Below are 18,843 nucleotides of genomic sequence, written 5' to 3' on the forward strand. Positions count from 1 at the left end.
AAACAGATGCTCAAAATGGCTAAAGATTTAATTTCTTTAATCAGGGGTTCCCAGCCCCCTCCTGACAAAAGGCCTAGACAAGAGGAAGATTATGCATCCTCTGAACAAGTGTCCGTTTCTTCAGACTCCTCTGAGGACCAAGATTACTCCTTCTCTCCTTATGAAGATTCTGATGCTGAGGACTCTATTCCCTCAGCTTCTCCTCCTGAAGACTACTCCTTTGGGGAAACTTTACACACTATGAAGGAACATTTTCACTGGGAAGGTCAGGACTACTCTGACTCGAAGAAAAGGCTCAGAGAGTTTCTTTTATTCCCCCAACACAGACCACTTGCCATCCCACCAGTTTTGGACATTGTGGATGATGTTTACTTAGAATCCAGTTTGAACCCAGACTCTCTACCTCCTGCTCCGGCTAAGCCTGACAGATACTATAGAGTACCTGATTCCCACAAATTTCTTTACAAAAGCCCTGTAGCTGATCCAGAGACTATCTCCCAGGGTCCCAAGGGAGCTAAGGCTTCTATGGCTAAAAACCCAGTTCCTTCTGGGAGGGATTCCAGAGCACTAGACAGGTGGGGGAAAAAGATTTACACCTCAGCCACTCTAGCTATGAGGGCACTGAATTGCCAATTTCACATGCTTAAGTATCAGCAATTCCTAATCTCTCAATTAAAGCAAAGAATAACCACTCTCCCTCAACAATCTGAATTGAAAGAAGTACAGGATCTGTTGCACGCCACTGAGCAGTTGGGCAAACATACCTTACAATGTGGGTTTGATTCTCTGGAGGCCTCCTGCAGAGCAGCTGTCACTGGGTCTGTTATACATAGGCATGCTTGGTTAAAGGAACAAACTCTGCCTTATCATGTTAAAGCAAAACTACTAGATGCTCCCTTACAGCAGGATGTTCTTTTTGGAGTTAAAGCAGAAGAATTTTTAAAGAAAATGGAGGATAAGGCAAAATCTATGCAGACAGTCAAAGATTTCCTACAGGTACAACCCCCTCACTTCAGCAGAAACTGGCCAACAAAAAAATGGTCCTTTCCAGCTACTGACAGACTACAGAGGGGTAAATACAGATGCCCAAGGGGCAGAGGACAACCACAAGCCCAGTATAAACCTCGCCAATGGGGCACTACAACACAGAAGGGAGGAGAAGACAGGTCCCAATCCACCAGAAGGCAAACTCAATGAATTGCATCTCATCTGGCCAAGCAATGCTCTCTTGGAAGCCCCCTTGGGGGGAAAACTAGCACTTTTTGCAGACAACTGGCACATTGTCACAAAGGACAAATGGGTCCTAGACCTAATTTTACAAGGATACAGATTCCACTTTCACATTTTGCCAATGAAAAGAGGAATGCCAAACCTGCCACAAAATCAATGGGCAGAGGCACAAAAGCAAATTACAGCTCTCATGGACATGAGAGCCATTCAACTGGTACCTACTCGAGAGCAAGGACAAGGATTTTACTCAAGACTCTTTCTAGTGCCCAGAAAGGACAATGCCTGGAGACCAATTCTGGACCTTTCAATTCTAAACACTTACAAGTACCCAAATTCAAGATGCTAACACTACAGCAGCTACTTCCCATGTTGGGCAAGGAAGCATGGCTAGTAACGTTGGACCTCAAGGAGGCATACCTGCATGTCCCTATCAGACAAAGTTGCAGAAGATACCTCTGTTTCATTGCAGGTTCAACCCATTACCAATTCTCTGCACTGCCCCTTGGCTAATCTACTGCGCCCAGAGTCTTCACAAAATGCCTGGCACCAGTAATTTCATACTGCAGACAAAGTGAAATTAAAATATATCCATACCTGGACGACTGCCTCATCCAAGCAGAAAGCAAAGACATTCTCTTACATCATCTGGCCTTTGTAAAGCATCTACTAAACTGCCTGGGGTACACAGTAAACGAAAAGAAGTAAAAACTAGTACCCTCACAAAAAATGACATCCCTGGGTGCCAGCTTGAATACAATGGCCCAGAAGGCTTATCTTACGCCAGACAAGCAACTACAACTGACTCAATATTTCAAGACAATGGCAACAAAGACCCAATTAACTGCAAGAAAAATTATGCAGGCCTTGGGCTTCATGGCATCTTGCATACTAATAATACCATTTGCAAAGCTGCATATGAGGAAATTACAGTGGTACCTAAAAAGCGTATGGTCTCAACACAGCCACAGCTTGGACACAATGATATCTCTCATTCCCTGCCTACAACAGGAATTTCTCTGGTGGTCACAGGCATGTCACCTCAACAAGGGTCAGCCTTTCACCTTGCCCCCAGCCAGGCAAACTATCACAACAGATGCTTCAGATTATGCCTGGGGGGCACACATGGCAGGGCAGTGCGTTCAAGGCCTATGGACTGCAGATCAAAGAAATCTGCACATAAATCAAAAAGAGATGCTAGCTGTACAGAAAGCTCTGACAGCCTTCAAGGATCTATTACACCCAGGACAACTTGCAATAAAAACAGACAACACCACAGTAATGTGGTACTTAAACAAACAAGGGGGTACACATTCCTACCCTCTATGCAGGCAAGCAATGATCTTATGGAACACAGCTGTGGCTTACCAAGTTCAGTTACAAGCTCAATTCCTGCCAGGACAGAAGAATATATTGGCAGACGACCTCAGCAGAAACATCAAGGATCCCCACGAGTGGAAACTAGATCCACAAATATTTGCAATGATAACTCAAAAATGGGGCCTTCCAGACATAGACCTGTTTGCCAGTCCTCAAAACTATCAACTAACAAAATTTTGTACAAGGACATTTCACCATCAAGCCTGGAAAGTGGACGCACTCTCAGTTGGAAAAACCTGACAGTATATGCCTTCCCTCCATTGCCTCTCCTCACAAAGGTTCTTCTGAAAGTCAAAAAGGAGAGACCACGGCTGATTCTCATAGCCGCAGACTGGCCACGCCAGCACTGGTACCCGCTATTGAGAAATATGGCCCACAGCTCACCATGGATATTGCCCCAAATCCCCCATTTGCTCACACAACAAAACAATCAGCTTCTACACAGCCAGCTCAAAACTTTAAATCTGGCTGCATGGCAAATCTACTAAACATCCAACCAGCTCCTCTTTCCCAAGCAGTTCTGGATGTTATTCTGGAAGCCAGGAGGCCAAGCACCAGGAAGGCTTATTCAGACAAATGGAAAAGGTTTTGTGCCTGGAACCAAGCTAAAGGCCAAGACACAATTCAGCCTCACATGCCTCACATTCTACAGTATTTAGCTGAGATGTTGCATAAAGGACTTTCTTTTTCCTCCATTAAAATCCATGCTTCAGCTATTTCAGCTCACTACAACACGGATCCACCTTTATTTTCACATCCTCTTCTAAGGCAGTTCCTCAGAGAGGCAAAAAACATTAGACCACCCAGGAGAGCTCCTACACCAACATGGGACCTCAACTTTGTTCTGGAAAAACTAACGCTTCCTCCCTTTGAACCAGCTTTCTCTGCAGATCTTCATTTCCTATCATGGAAGACTGCCCTGCTGCTAGCAATAACTTCAGCTAGAAGAGTCTCAGAGTTACAGGCACTAATGGCAGTGGAACCTTTCCTCATTTTTCACCAACATAGAGTTTCTCTACGAGCTAATCCTTCATTTATGCCTAAGGTGTTTTCCAGTGTGGCTTTAAATCAAGCCATCCACTTACCCACCTTCTTCCCAAATCCACAGAACAAAGGTGAGAGACTCCTGCATTCCTTGGACATTCACAGGCAACTTCGTTACTACTTGGACAAAACTAAGGTTTTCAGAAAATCTGATCAGCTCTTTGTATCCTATGCTACAGCTTCTCAAGGGAAGGCACTATCAAAACAGACCATTTCTAAATGGATAGGTCACTGCACACGTTTCTGCTATACCCATCATGGGAAACCAGTCCCTGCTACCATTAGGTCCCACTCTACCAGGGCAACAGCTACTTCTACAGCCTTTCTCAGGGGGGTACCAACCAAGGAGATTTTAGAAGCTGCAACTTGGAGTTCAGTACACACCTTTACCAAACACTATCACTTACCTCTTTACTCTAAGACCAGGGCAGGCTTCGCCACTGCAGTTCTGCAGGGCCTTATAGCCTCCACTAACCCTCTATGATACCTCCCCCCTTCCTTAGCTTTGGGATTCAACCCAAGTGTGATGACTGCAGCAGGGTAACACGATGAACATAGTACAGTTTTGTACCTACCATAAATGTAGATGTTCGAGTGTTCACCCTGCTGCAGTCCAGGTTACCCTCCCTCCATCCCCTCTGATCTACTGGATAAATCTCTTCAATACCTTACTGATGTATTTGCTTATAGCTGAAGGGATTTTGTGTTTGTGCAGAGGTTACTCCTTTTGGTACTAATTTCTGACCACCTTTTTGGGGGCACCTGACATCTGGGGCAAGAAAAACTGAAGAAAATGGCGTTGGTTGCATTACATATACCCCTGGCGCACTGACGTCAGGGAAGAGGCGACAGCAACCGACGCTGGACCAAGACTTTGGAATTCCGGCCGACTGCGGGACCGCCTGACGACAGGATAACCCAAGTGTGATGACTGCAGCAGGGTGAACACTCGAACATCTACATTTATGATAGGTACAAAACTGTACATTTATCTTTCCTTCTCTATCTTCTACAACCTATGTGGTGTATTTGCTTGTAGATGAAGGTAAAGTTTGTATTGATGCATGTATATATATATATATATATATATATATATATATATATATATAAAAAATTTGCTACCTTTTTGGGGGCACCTGACATCTAGGGCAAGAAAAACTAAAGAAAATGGCGTCAGCTGCTTGTTTTATACCTCTGACGACCTGACGTCATGGAAGAGGAGACAGCAACTGACACAGGACCCAAGACTTTGGAATTCAGGCCGACTGAGGGCAACCTGCCAGCAGATTACCCCAAATGTAATGACTGCAACAGTGAATACACTTGAACATCTACATTTATGGTAAGAGTACACATCTGTACTTTCTCAGTACATTGGTTACTTTGGTAATGACCCCGAGTAAATTCCAGCCCCCTCTCACCTACTTACTATAACCCTACTTGTAGGCATCCCTAGTGGTAAAAATCTATTTTCTCCATTTCCAGAGTAGCTTAGTTCTTAGAATGCTTTCTGCTCCTTTTTGAATATAGTATTCTGCATGGTTGCTGCTATCTGTAAGGATTTGCATCCCCCCTGTTAGGCTTTCTTTACTCTTGAACTCCCCTCTTCATTTCATCCTCCTCCTTTTCCACTTTAATTTATAACCTTATGCTTGAATTATGTATATGAGCATAGATCGCTCTAAAGTATCCTTTCAAATCAGATAACCATTAATCACCTTGTTCTATGGGGAGAATCAGCTTTTCCCACTTAATTTTTGCCAACTTCTCCTCAAAAATAATTTCCTTCAACTGTTTGTATAAATTATCATCCAGAACTTCTCCTTCAGTTGTTAAAGGTATGCCTGACCTGTTTATAAGACTAAGGGGACTAACACCATGTTGCTTGTATCTTATTATCCATGTCAATAGTCATGAGCTTCCATTTTTTTTCAGTTTTGTATTGGCTTTTGTTTTGTTTCTTACCATATGTCATTAGCTGCAATAACAGAATCATTTAGTTCATATATCTAAATGTTCCATCTTATATCTCCATTAAGTATGGGTATTCTTGAGCCAGTTCATGAGTGGTTACATAGTTTACCATAATAGCATTTATTTTCCCTTCATTTATTTTCTATCTCATAGAAACTGTCTTGAAATGTTTAGACACCCAGATGTTTTCTTGATTTATGAAATACAGAATATAATCCAAAAGTAAAGCAGACTTTTCTTGATTACCATACTAATTATACCTTTGAATTTTCTTTGCAGTATCTCTAAATGTAAAGCCAAAAACCACTGGTAAAGAGGACAGCCCTGCCTAATTCTTCAGTTCAAAGACAACTTGTCAGAGAAGAACTGTCTCCTTAATTCTTTCCACCGACTCTTCATGTTTCCTTAGTAACCCTATTACTCTATCAGGGAAAGCAGGTGTTACCATTGTCCTACTTATAAAATACCAGCTAACTCACTTCTTTCTTTGCATTAAACCCCCCCCAGCAATATTAACTTTTTCTTGATCTCTGCTTCCCTCTGGATCATCATTGTTCTGTGAACATCAGCTGTTTGCCTCCCTCTTCCCCATTTTAAAACCAGCTGTATCTGCCGACTTTAACACCTCCATCATTCTCTTATCTTGTATAGACAGTTTAAATTGAAATGGGTCTGTATGAAGCAGGATTTGAAAGGTCTTTACCCTCTTTGGATAATATAGCCGCACAGCTTTCTTCCAAAGTGCTGGTACCCCCTCTTAAAATATAGCAAAACAAAGTCTTGCAAATCTTTTTCACTTTCTTCTCTCCTAACTTCCCAAATTCCTCATGATTGCTGTCTATCCCTGAAGCCTTCCTTGCTGATTGCTCATGCATCACAATTGGTATTTTATCTGTTCCTGCCTTAGCTATTAATTCTTGAGCCTCCTCTTCATTTAACTTCAGCATAATTGTCTTCCATAAACATTTCTAGGTGTGAGTTTTCATGGTTCCTCCATTCCTCTGCTTTATACAAATTGTCATAAAATTTACAAAATTATAAAGGCCACCTATGTTTTGCTACAACTTTTCCTGCTTTCTGTTGTCAAAGACATTGTGCTAAATATTTTTGCATTCTGGAGTTGTTATCCAAAATAGTAAAATGGAGAGCATCGATATCTGTGCAGTGACTGAGACCTGGTTCAAGGCTCTAGAGAGCATCCCTGCATTACCAGGCTATAACTCATACCACACTTTTTGGCCATCTAACCTGGACCAGAACACCAAAGGCGGAGGTGTGTCCATATTCATTAAGGATATCCACACCTCCATGCGAGTTGCGCAGCATAATGCATCCAAGGTTATCCAAGTGCAACTAACTCTGGGCAAAACTGCGATCCAAATTGTAGCTTGCTACAGATCCCCTACTATGCCCCAGGATTCCCACTCCTCTTTTCTTGATATACTGGAAAATATTAGGGTTCAACCAAACACCCTAATAATGGGTGATTTCAATTACCCCACCATTAACTGGGAAAACTACTCATGTACCAACTCCTTTACTTAACGCTTTCTGGAATTCATAAATTCCACTGCCCTGGATCAACTTATCCACACCCCACCAGGGGCAACAATATCCTAGACCTAGTCATTACCAACATGAGTGACCAGTGTTCCACACCTGAAGTCAACTCCTCGTTGGTCAGATCTGACCATAAGCTAATCACCGTAGATATCCGCATCCTGCCCCCACCCACCATTAAGGAAACCATGGTAAAAATTTCTCCAAAGCCAACTTCATGCTTCTTAAGACAGAAGTAGCGAACTTCATGACACCCATGCAGATGGACAGTACAGTTACGACTGCTGAATCCTACACAAATGCACTCTATAAGCACTTACAGGAGTGCATGGATCGTGCTATCCCAAACAGAACCAAGACGCTATCCTCGAAAAAAGGAAGCCAATCTGGTAGTCCCCTGCCATAAACAAACTCTACAACAGAAGGAAGAAACTGTTGCAAAAGAGAGTAAAATCCCATGAGTGGAGGAGCTCCCTGGTCAGCCTCAGTAAGAAGCTGAGATCTCTTATAAGATCCTCCAAAGCTAGCTATGAAAACAAAATTGCTACTGATGCTAAGGCCAACCACAAAGCATTCTATAGCTGTGTCAAGAATCTCAGTGGCAACACCCAGATCTGCTCTGAGTTACACACAACGGCATGAAAATTACAGAACCAACTGATATTGCCAACATCCTGGCAGGTAGGTTCAGTGCTAACTTTACCCCCCTCTCACCCCCTAAAGGGTTCATATCTATACAGGAAGAATGCAGAGTCCCTGTAATCACATCTATGCAGGTAAAAGCTGCACTCTCTAAAACCAAAAACACAACATCCATGGGACCGGACAACATCCCAGGCTGCGTTTTTCATGAACTTCAGAGTAAACTAGCTCCCCACCCAAGTACAATATTCAATCATAGTCTCACATCAGGCTTTGTGCCCACTGAATGGCGCACAGCAACAGTTATCCCACTCCACAAAGGGGGAGCCACCACTGATCCTGGGAACTTTCGCCCTATTAGTCTGACGAGCCTGGCCTGCAAGGCCATGGAGCATATCATCATGGAACTCATAAACAGACATTGGTAACCTCCAACCTCTGGACCCCACCCAGTTCAGTTTTGTGAAAGGCAGATCATGCCTTCTGAACCTGATCGACTTCTTTGAGGCAGTCACCAAAGCCGTAGAAGAGGGTAAGGTGGTTCACACAGCCTATCTTGACCTCGCCAAAGCTTTCGACACCATCCCCCATTCTGGAATTATAGCTAAACTCACTTGGTATAAATCCCTACATCACAAGATGGGTTGCCAACTTGACAGAACCCACACTGAAAAAGTTTCAGACTCCAAATCTGACTTCAAACCAGTGACAAGTGGAGTACGACAGGGTTCAGTCCTGGGACCTCTCCTCTTTATCTACTTCTCTGAAGTACAGGCTGACACAGAAGGCCTTTGGCTAATGAAGTTCACAGATGACTGCAAACTAGGAGCCGTAGTCGAGTCCCCAAATGATGTGGACATCCTACAGAAGGGCTTCACTGAGACAGATGCCTGGTGTCAGAGGCATGGCCTTAAGCTCAATGCCAAAAAGTGCATTGTCATCCCCTTTGGTAAAAACTCTGTACCCATGAACTACCACATAAACAGCAGTCTGCTTAATGCCAAATGTGTGATAAGAGACCTTGGGACCCAGGTGGACAGTAGTCTCTCCTTTGATAATCACATCGCCACAGTAGTCAGGAAATCCTTCATGTGGCACACCTCATCACAAAAGGGTTCTCATCCAGAAAAAAAAAGAGGTCATTGTTCCTCTCTACTCAGCACTTATTAGACCCATTATAGAGTACAATGCCCCTTTTGGAATGTACCTCACAAGACATCTGCAGCAGCTGGAAAGGCCACAGAAGTACCTCACAAAGAGGATTACTGGCCTCAAACAGATGCCCTACACTGATCGTCTCAAAAAATTCCAGCTTTACTCTGTAGCATATCGCCTACTCTGAGGAGATCTCTGCCTAACATATAAAGCTGTGTTAAACCCAGAGCTGTTGGACATGCTACACCTAAAGAAATCCCAATCCCTCCGAACTGCATGCTCTAAGGACGTAAATCTTGTCACCACAATAAACAGGACATGCTGGAAGGATAGATTCCTGTCACAGAGACTTCCTATACTCTAGAACACGCTACCCATCTATGTCAAGCAAAGTTCCTCATTAGCACTCTTCAATAAAAATCTTGATGAGTGGATGGGAAATAGGAAATACACACTGGGGATCATTTCTGTGGCTCTGCTCGTCAGGGGCACAGGAAATTAACTTTCTTGGGTGGCGTAAGCCAAGGAACCTTGTTGGCTAGGCTTAGTTAGGCTCTTGGTCCGATAGCCTAGTTACCTACCTATGAACTGCAACCTTTCTAAGCATATTACCCAAGGTTCTACCTTGTTTTCCGTTTAGGTTGCTGCAGTTGCTCCTCTTCTTGTTCTATGAAATTTCTCATCTTCTGTAATAGTTTAACCTTTATAAACCCCTATAAATAATTCCTGTTACTACTTTTCCATATCTTTCTCTTTTCTGTCATGTTCTAAATTCTGTTCTCATTTGTCTCACTTACTAGCTATTCATTTCAATTTCTGTCTTCACTTATAACTCTCAAATTATATCAACTATGCATTCCTTAAATTTCTCTTGTTAACAGAAAAGTAGGAAACCACCAGTATCTCAGTTTTGCATCATTGCTCTGCATGTTTATATTAGTTTTATTGGTGCATGATCTGATAAGTTATTGGAATAGTCTCAAAGCTTTTGGTTCAATAGACCCGGTCATCTGAAGTATAATTTATATCTAGTCTAGCCCAGGTGTTGCATATTAGGGAGTAATATGGAAATTGTCTGATTTCCTGTTACTGAATCCACATATTCATTAACAAATGTTTTTATATGTACATCAGAAATCTACCCTGTTTTATAGCATTTTCCTTTCTAGGCCCCCACTAATTTATCCTCATTATTGAAAATCAGGTTCAAGTCCCTACCCATAAATAATAATCCCTGCTGAAAGCTTATTTTTTACAAAATTCTGCTCAAGTCTATAATGCTAGTTTTAGATGGAATATAAATATATGTCATCATAGTTCTCCCCTTAATGCTGCTCCCCTGCCACTACCCCTTTTTTCCCCTGAAATCTGTCATTATCTTTTTTCCCTCTCCTGTCATTATTAGAACCTGTCTGGCAATCAGTATTTCTCCTTGTCCTTTGTCCATTATACTCTACTGAATATCTGCTTCTTAAAATCCTTCCTTTGTGAAATTCACATGATCAGCATTATCCAATCATGTCTCCTGTAACATTGCTATTTGCACCCTACATTTTTAGTAAAATTTAATTCTTTGTTGTTTGTATGTACCTGTAGGACCATTTATATTCCATGGTAATATTGACAAAGCAACCATTTAGGTAAAAAAAAAAAAAACTATTACTCACACATTATACATGACAGTTCTTTTGCATATATGTTTCTAGCTTTTGTAGTCTGCATACACACATTAAGGTTTGGCTGATTGATCTTGTATTGTAGTTCCTTCTTCTTGAACCTGTGTCACATAAGACCATAGTGGAATAATTATGAAATATGCAGTGCTTAAGTAATTAATACCCTGTCAACTACAGTACAACTACCAGTGCAATAGCAAGTAAAATACTGTTAAAAGCTTTGAAAGTTGAATATCTAGAAGAAGCTGTAAGATTTAGGTTCACCCAGGTATAACATAATAATGGTGGTAGTGTATTTTGTATTTTTGCTGTGGATTGAGCTGAAAAATCTAGTATTCTGCTAAATATAGTTGCATACAACTGAACTATCTTCTTTGGGCAAAGTTACCATGACAGCAAGGAGCATTTAACAGATTCCATGGCAGTTCTCTATTCCATTATGGGGGTTATACGATTAAAGAAAAATAATGTAGTACGATCAGTAACATTACTGAACATCACCAAATTCTTTTTTAATATAAAACATGACACTAGACTAAAAGGGGCTCATTTTAGGGCACTAATTGTAAGATGTGTTATAAAGAAATTTGATATCTTCATTAATGCCAGTCAGTCAGTAAGTAATATCTACAGTATTTGGAATAACTGCATTTAAACTCCTCTGAGATATGTAAAGTTTTCCTGCAGAAAACTGAATGTACCTTTGAAAGATGCAGAACGATTACTTAATACATTATTTTACTCTGTCTTATAGTAAAGCTTTAAAAAAAAAATAAATAAAATAATCTGCATCTTTGAGCCCCAACTTGTATCTCATCAAAGCCTCTATTTGTGCTTTGAGCTGTCTGTCATATGGGCATTTTTTTATGTACTTTACTTTTGTGTAGCAGGTAGTGCAGAGCTTTTAGTGTGTTGCTTCCCATGGTGCAGGGTTTGATCTGCCTAATGTATGACCTTCAGCAAGTCACTTAACTAGACATTGCTGTGAGACAATTGAGAAATTGGGCTAGGCTCCTAGACTGCATCCCTTGTAACAACCTATGAAGCAATGAACTTCTCAGTGCTGCTAATGTGCTCTAATAGTTTGGTTATGCTACAAGAGTGAAAGCATTCTGTGCAAGTTGGGGCAGTTATTTTATCTTATTTGATATGAACAAGAAAAGGAAGTGTAATACGGACTCTAAGAGGCTGTCTTAATTCATCATGTTGTGTCACCTTGAGATGTTTTGGCAACTGTTCACTGTGCTTAGAGGAATGGGTGCCTCTAGCATCCATTTTAGGAATATGTCCACTATGGCCATCTGTCTGTTTTTTTTTTTTTCTTTTTTAATTCATTTTAACTAAACTGACCATTGAGCACTGGCCCACCACAGCCACACCATATAAAAGTTCTTTCCCTAGGGTAACCACCCTACATCACTTTCATTCCCCTGGTACAAGAGTGAAATGATCCAGGAATGGGAGCCATCATCCTCATGGTGAAAATTAGGTTGTCACTTTTTAATTCATAGCATCTTCTGCTCATGCAGGAAGCATCCAAGAGGTTGGCTTGCAATGGGTCTAGTGAGTGCATACCCTGAGCATATCATATGTAATCAAATGGCCCTGCCCTCCTTGAAGACAGCACATTCATGCCCCTGTCTTCACCACAGAGTCAACCACAGAGAGTGTAATCAGATTGACACCACCACCATTCTCACCCCCCCCCCTGAGGAGAGACAAGCAAGCTAAGCTTAATCATTCCTCTCATCTCTTCATGCCAGCTACAGCAGGTGCCTCAGCCATTAGTTGAACCTGCGATACCTGGGCTATTGTCAGGGCTCTGTCTTTTTTTTTTTTTTTTTGAGTTCACAACACATTTCACATTTCATCTTTTGAGTTCACAACATAATTCACAACAACAAAACGAAACAGTGATGGCAATCCACATACATGGTGCCTCTATCAAGGTTGCTAGAGGCTGTCACATTATTCTCTCTCTTTGTTATTCTTTGTATTTATATTGGAGCTTTATTTTTTCATGTTACCAATTTTTTTTTTTTTTTTTTTTTTTTTTTACAAATTATCTAGGCCCTTCGTTTCTCATCTTGTATGCCATCTGTCCATGGCACTTAACTAGTTTTATGTTATACTCTACATATTGAACAAGTTCCTGTACAGCAAATAGTATTCAATACATCCGGTGTATTCAAGATATTGTAAAAGAACAATATAATCATAACTATTTACAAATTATCAATTCCTCCTGTCTCAAATCTTTTCTCATTGAATTTTTTGTTTTATTGTAGCATCTCTTAAGCCTGTTTGGAGCCCATCCATTAATTCCAACCAGGGCAATCACCTATTTGTAAATCTTTGCTTCCCCTTATCATTTCTCTTTTGGGAATTCATGGACTTGTCTTTTGTGGTTGCGTACTACAGCAAAGCTCAACCAGGGCAATCACCTATTAGTAAATGTTTGCTTTCCCCCTATCATTTCTCTTTTGAGAATTCATGGACTTGTCTTTTGTGGGTGCGTAGTACAGCAACGCTTCCCCACAAGTTTCCTTTCAGATAGTGGAGCAGTTTATCTTCAGTGAATTGTTCTACTGTCTGAAAGGTAGCTTGGGAGAACTGGAACTTTGCTTCCATATTGTTCAACCCCAGTAGAGAAGCCCATGGATTTCCAAAAGAAAATTTGAATAATTGTGGGGGGGTAAGGAAACCCATCTTCAATACTGGGAGGACATTGCAACCAGATGAAGGGGGTTTATTTGTATCCAGTAGTATGTATCACTGTAGGCAATTGAGGACTGAGGGACTTAACCCCTGGACTATTGGAAGAAACTTGTTAGCTCATAGTCTGAATCATATGCACTGAACTGCCAGTCAATTAAAACTGCAGCTGTCTCCAAGAATTCCATTCAGAATTCTTGTTTTCACTGCATTTATCTTGTTGAAGCATGGTATAATGTATTTCACTTTGGTAAGCAGTCTTAAATGCATGGAAGTGACAGTATACCCAACTTGTTTGTAGTGGGTACCAGCATGAGATAAAGGGGTATTATCTCTTCAGCATTACTTCTAATACCTTTCATCCAAGTGCAAAGGCTGGACCCTTCTGGGAAATCTGTTTCAAAAAATGTCTGGATATGCTGAGCATTCATTGGCTGCTTTAAAGTATATACTTGCATTTTAAATTATAGTATAATCTGTTTTCTTTACTGATTTATGGGTGGCACAGTGGCACAGCGAATAGAGCTGTGACCTCACAGCAAGAAGTTCTCCAGTTTGATTCTTGGTCGGGGTACGTTCTGTGCGGAGTCTGCTTGTTTTCTCTGTGTTCATGAGTTTTCTCCAGGTGCTCTGGTTTCCTCCCACATGCCAAAGACACACTAGGTAGATTGATCACTCTAAATTGGCCATAGGTGTGAGTGTGCTTGTGAGTGTGTGGTATGGAAGAACAGCTGCGGCAGGACTAGCCACCTGGCAGTGTGAATCTTGGCTCTAAATGATTGCCACTGTTGAAGTGACACCTTGACTCCATGTGCAAAAAATTCTAAAAGGGGTTGTGGGTAGATGGATGTGGTCTGACTTAATTTGTAGTGTGTTTTTCACATATCCTTCCAGGATTCAAATCATAAAGGGATGCCATGGATTAGCTCAGTATGACTGATCGCTTCACATCTGGATGGGCTGACAATTGGATATGAATGTTTATAAATGTAATATGTAGTGAATTCAGAGACTAGATATTTTTCTAGCAGCTACAAGAAACAGTAGTGACTAACTTTCATATTGGCATTTGTCTTTCTATATAGTAGATGAGACAGATTTGAAGACAGGCTTCAGAATAAATTTTGCCCTTATCTGTATAAAAGCAGATTTACATATTTGGTCCCTTCATCTCTGCTTCATTTTACATTGTCTGCCAGTTTCAAAGGTTCCCCACCACTGTTTTACCCCATTATTATGTGGCTTGTGAGGCCCAGAGTGTCTCATTACTGTGCAAGCTTCCCTGTTTGTTGGGACTCACCTGTCATAGAACATGATTTTATGGAGTAAGAGGAATAGATGGCAAATGACTAGCAGCCTTTATTTGCTGTTCCTTCATTCCAGAAAATGTGGTTTCTATAAGTTAGATATGTTCGCCAGAGTTTACTTTTTCTATTGTCTATAGCTGTAAGAGCATCTAGTTTCCACTAATAGCCATTGTAGCGTTGACTTCCTTCAAACCTCCCTAAGGAAGGAGACTTTACCATTGGGTGCCCCTTTACCCCTCCCTGTCTGGCTGTCCGTCTTGTGCTGGGTGCAGTGATAGCAACTTGGTCACCAGTATGACAGGCAGTCTGTTGCTGAATTCCTTTATCAATGTTTTGCTTTCACCGTTGCTTTATTTGCAAAACCACTGCTTATTTCCGTTGCTTCAGTTTTATTAGGATAGCAGACAAGTGCAGAGGATTAAGACTAAGACTGCTAACAAACATCATCCAGTAGTCCAGAGTTTGAATCCCTTAGTGCCTACTGTATTACTCTTAGCAACACACTTAACCAGACAATTATTCTTGTTCACCCTTGTGCTTAGTGAGTTTATCTGATTAACAAATTAATAAAAGTGGTTTGTGCCTAGTAAGTTTACCCATTTAACAAATGCTTAAAACTTTTTTAATGTCGCTTTTAAGTGTGAGGAACAAAGTCTTTAGTTTTAGAATGCACATTCCATGAGGAATATGGCATAGAATGCACATTCCATGAGGAATATGGCGAGAGAGAGGGAAGAATGTTTGTTTTCAGGTTTATCCCATATTTTTTCTCTTGTGATTTTTCCCTTTCTCATTTTAGACATTCCTGGATGAAAATGGAGCTCTAAACTGGCATATTTACTACTGGATTGGACAGGAAACTACATTGGATAAGAAAGCCTGCTCAGCTATCCATGCTGTGAACCTTCGGAACTACCTTGGAGCAGAGGGCAGGACAATCAGAGAGGAAATGGGAGAGGAAAGCGAAGAATTTACAGCAGTTAGTAATTTTATTTGCTAATTATTTCTTTACTGTCAAAATTCATTAGCATCCTGCACAATATTACATTTATGAAATGTTTAGCTGCTGTGGTAGTATTTTTTTTATTCCTTGTAATGCATTTACTTGTTTCTCTTCATTTTACTTGTAGCATGTAAAACAAAATGTTTCTTTCATAATGTTCCTTCATATAGAGTGTTGAGGCCATATTTCAGCATTAAAGAAAAGTTGTGCTTTTTGTGATCTTACAGTGCATTCTTGACGTGCACAGCAGATCTGAAAGGTATTTATCCTTTGTAGGAGATCCTTCTTCATTTAATGTCCCTAAAGTAAGCCTCCCAAGTCTTGAAGGTAGTAGTAGGTAATCTTTTGTAATTGTAGAAAGAAATAACCCAGGTGTGACAGAACTGACAAGTAGTGTTAAATTGCTGCTGCTTTGTGTCCGTAAGATCAACAGATTAGCATGCTGTGTAGGTCTAAGTAAGTTGTCATAGCTAAACTTGGGAATAAAAAACAATTGTGTATTTAAGATATTTTGTAGTTTATTTACTTAGCTTGCTTAATTTTTCTTTGCTCACTTAAGTACAGTCTGTGCAAATCTTGCACATTGCAGATGTGACCTGTGGAATAACAATTCAGCAGACCTTTCTCTCTCTTTCCTTTCATTTTTGCATTTTTGATTTTTCCTCTGCACTTGTTATATGCTTTTCCTTCAATGCCTTGATCATCTGCCCCCTCCCAACAATTTTTAACCCCATTTATTCTTTAACCATTGGGGAATCTTACCAAATGCCAATGTGCGGGACATCATGTAGGCAGCTATGTAAATACTTTGTACCCACACCATCTCCTGATTTATGCTTTGAGGGCATTTCTCTTCTGCCCAAGCCCTAACCACTATTGGCTTTTGTTGGCAGTCACATGAGAGTGAAGGCTGTCAGTATCCTCCCATTGCATGTATTATTTCCCAAACACATGGTCATTGATGGCTTCCTTTTCTGGATTGGGTAGCACCAAGATCATCTCTCTGCTTGTTGATGTATTTTGGCACTGGCAGACTTCCACATGCTAGAGGCTATGATCCAACTGTTATCATAACTCCTTCCTTCCAGGATGAGAGAATCAACATCATCTGTTCACCCCACACTCTCCTGTCTGGCTTCTCCAGTGCCTGGTCTGTTATTCAGATTTGGGGCATAGTGTAGAAGTTATCCCTCCTCTACCCTACAGAGTCAGCACCATCCCATACACAATTTTAACATTTGGGAGTAGGTAATAGTTGTGTTAGTACGTACAATATATAATTTTAAGGCTTATGAAATGTATGGTGTGTATCATGATATATTACTCCAAGCTTATTCTTTCTGTATTCTATTTGTGTAGTTTCTGGAAGTCTTTTCCATCTCCTTAATGTAATGTTCTTTGTGTAAACCACTTAACTATCACCCCCACTGCAGTTGCTGCCATCTGGATGCAGGACCCATACGCCTCTATCATTTTTTTTCCATTTCTTCCCCCATCTAATTCCTGCTATGGCAGCAGGACTGCATAAATGTGATGTGATCCACAGGCTTATGCCCAAGCATTGATATTCAGAGTTTTTGGGATTAGATGCTTCCTTAGTTTTATGAAGCAACCCATTCCACATGACATGGCCTATCACTTGCTCAAAGAACTAATTGACTGTACCATTGGCACTTTAAAAAGTCTGCTATAATCTGCTGTATCCATCCATCAGGTTAAGTGTGGTAGTTACTCTGTAACCGAAGCTGTGAACACTGGAGTTGGCTGCTTTGGTAGAATGAATGCAGCTGTAGCATTTTGTAGGAGCAGAGGATCTTTTTAGTATTACTCTGATAATCACCTTGAAATGGTGAGTAGATGGTTATGATATGTACTGGATGCACACATACATGTTAAACATAAATCACTGTGTTTTTATTTGTCTCTTGTCATATTTGACAGCCCCTGAATTATACTGGAAAAGTGTGAAACATTTTCTAAAGATGAATTGTGCTTGCTGTTTTCCCTGTTTGCTTTACATCAGCTGGTAGGCTATCTCTGAATTGGATAGCAGTGCCATTACTGTAATTGAAAAGGACTTTTTTCCACCTGACATGTACCTGACAGTGATTTTTTTAAAAAACTATATTCTGATCTGCTTTGTAATGTATTTAGTTTTTCTAAATACAAGGTGAACTGTTTAGCAAATGCTGTTAAATAGTTATAAACTGTTTAGAGGAATTAGCTAAATGGTACACAGAAAGTGGTAATCTGAGAAGGAGGTTAGTCACTGTGTGAAAAGAGCTAATCTACTGTTACTTGTTCACTTTAAGTGATCATGGGTGGGAGGGGGTGAATTTGTGTGAAAAAAAAGCTGACTAGATTACAAGGGGCAGACTTTCTTTTTACTTAATCAGTATCAATCACTGGAGGTGTACCCAGTCAAAAAGTAGTATTTAATTGTGTTTACATGGTTTAATTTGTATATGAAAGCATCTGTCTTGCTGTCAGTGTATCGCATGTAATATATCATGAGTCATGTGATTGTTGTATGAGTGCAACAAGCTGAATACATTACTATAGCCACAGTTTTTCATTTAATTACAGTCAAAACATCCAAGCTGTATCTCATCAGAAGGCAAGCTTCTAGGAGAGTCAACCTGTGTTTAAAAGCAACGTTGTGTGTCATTTTATCACAGTTAAGTGATCATGGGTGCAAGACTGTGGTTTTGTGTGCCCGCGCGTGCGAGTGTGCGCGCATGCGAGTGTGCACGCACATGTGTGTGTCTGTGTGGAGAGAGAGATGTGCATGTGTGTGAGAGAGAGAGAGAGAAAGAGAAGATACGTTACAGTACCTTTCATTTGATCTGTGTCAAACATTTGGGAGTAAACTCTGTCAAAAGATCTTAGCCAGTCTGTGGTGGGAAGCCTGTATATGAAAGCTGAAATGCATCCCGTACAACATAATCATATGTCCCTTGTATATAGGTTCATAGGAGGTTACTAGGCTAATGGCCCTAGGGCCTTTTCCAGCCTAGCCATATAATCATTGGATCATAGGAGGTTACCAGGCTATCGACATGGAGGTCATTTCAAGCCTAGCCATTTCATCCCAGTATAATGTCATAGATACTGTAGTCAACACCCAGGATTGTATTAAGTAATGACTGTCCATGTCCAG

The 18,843-nt window shown here is 40.7% G+C and overlaps 1 protein-coding gene across 1 annotated transcript in view; it reads left to right on the top strand.

Annotated features, from left to right (window-relative positions):
* The window catches only part of FLII (FLII actin remodeling protein), a 945,835-nt gene that overhangs the window by 517,912 nt on the left and 409,080 nt on the right, over positions 1–18,843 (top strand). The window contains exon 14 of the mRNA XM_044089594.1: positions 15,480–15,659. Within this exon, the coding sequence (XP_043945529.1) occupies positions 15,480–15,659 (180 nt within the window). The remainder of the gene's footprint in view (positions 1–15,479; positions 15,660–18,843) is intronic.

The sequence above is a fragment of the Protopterus annectens genome, chromosome 12.part0 (assembly GCF_019279795.1).
Source record: "Protopterus annectens isolate FY-2018-M chromosome 12.part0, PAN1.0, whole genome shotgun sequence".
NCBI lineage: Eukaryota > Metazoa > Chordata > Ceratodontiformes > Protopteridae > Protopterus > Protopterus annectens.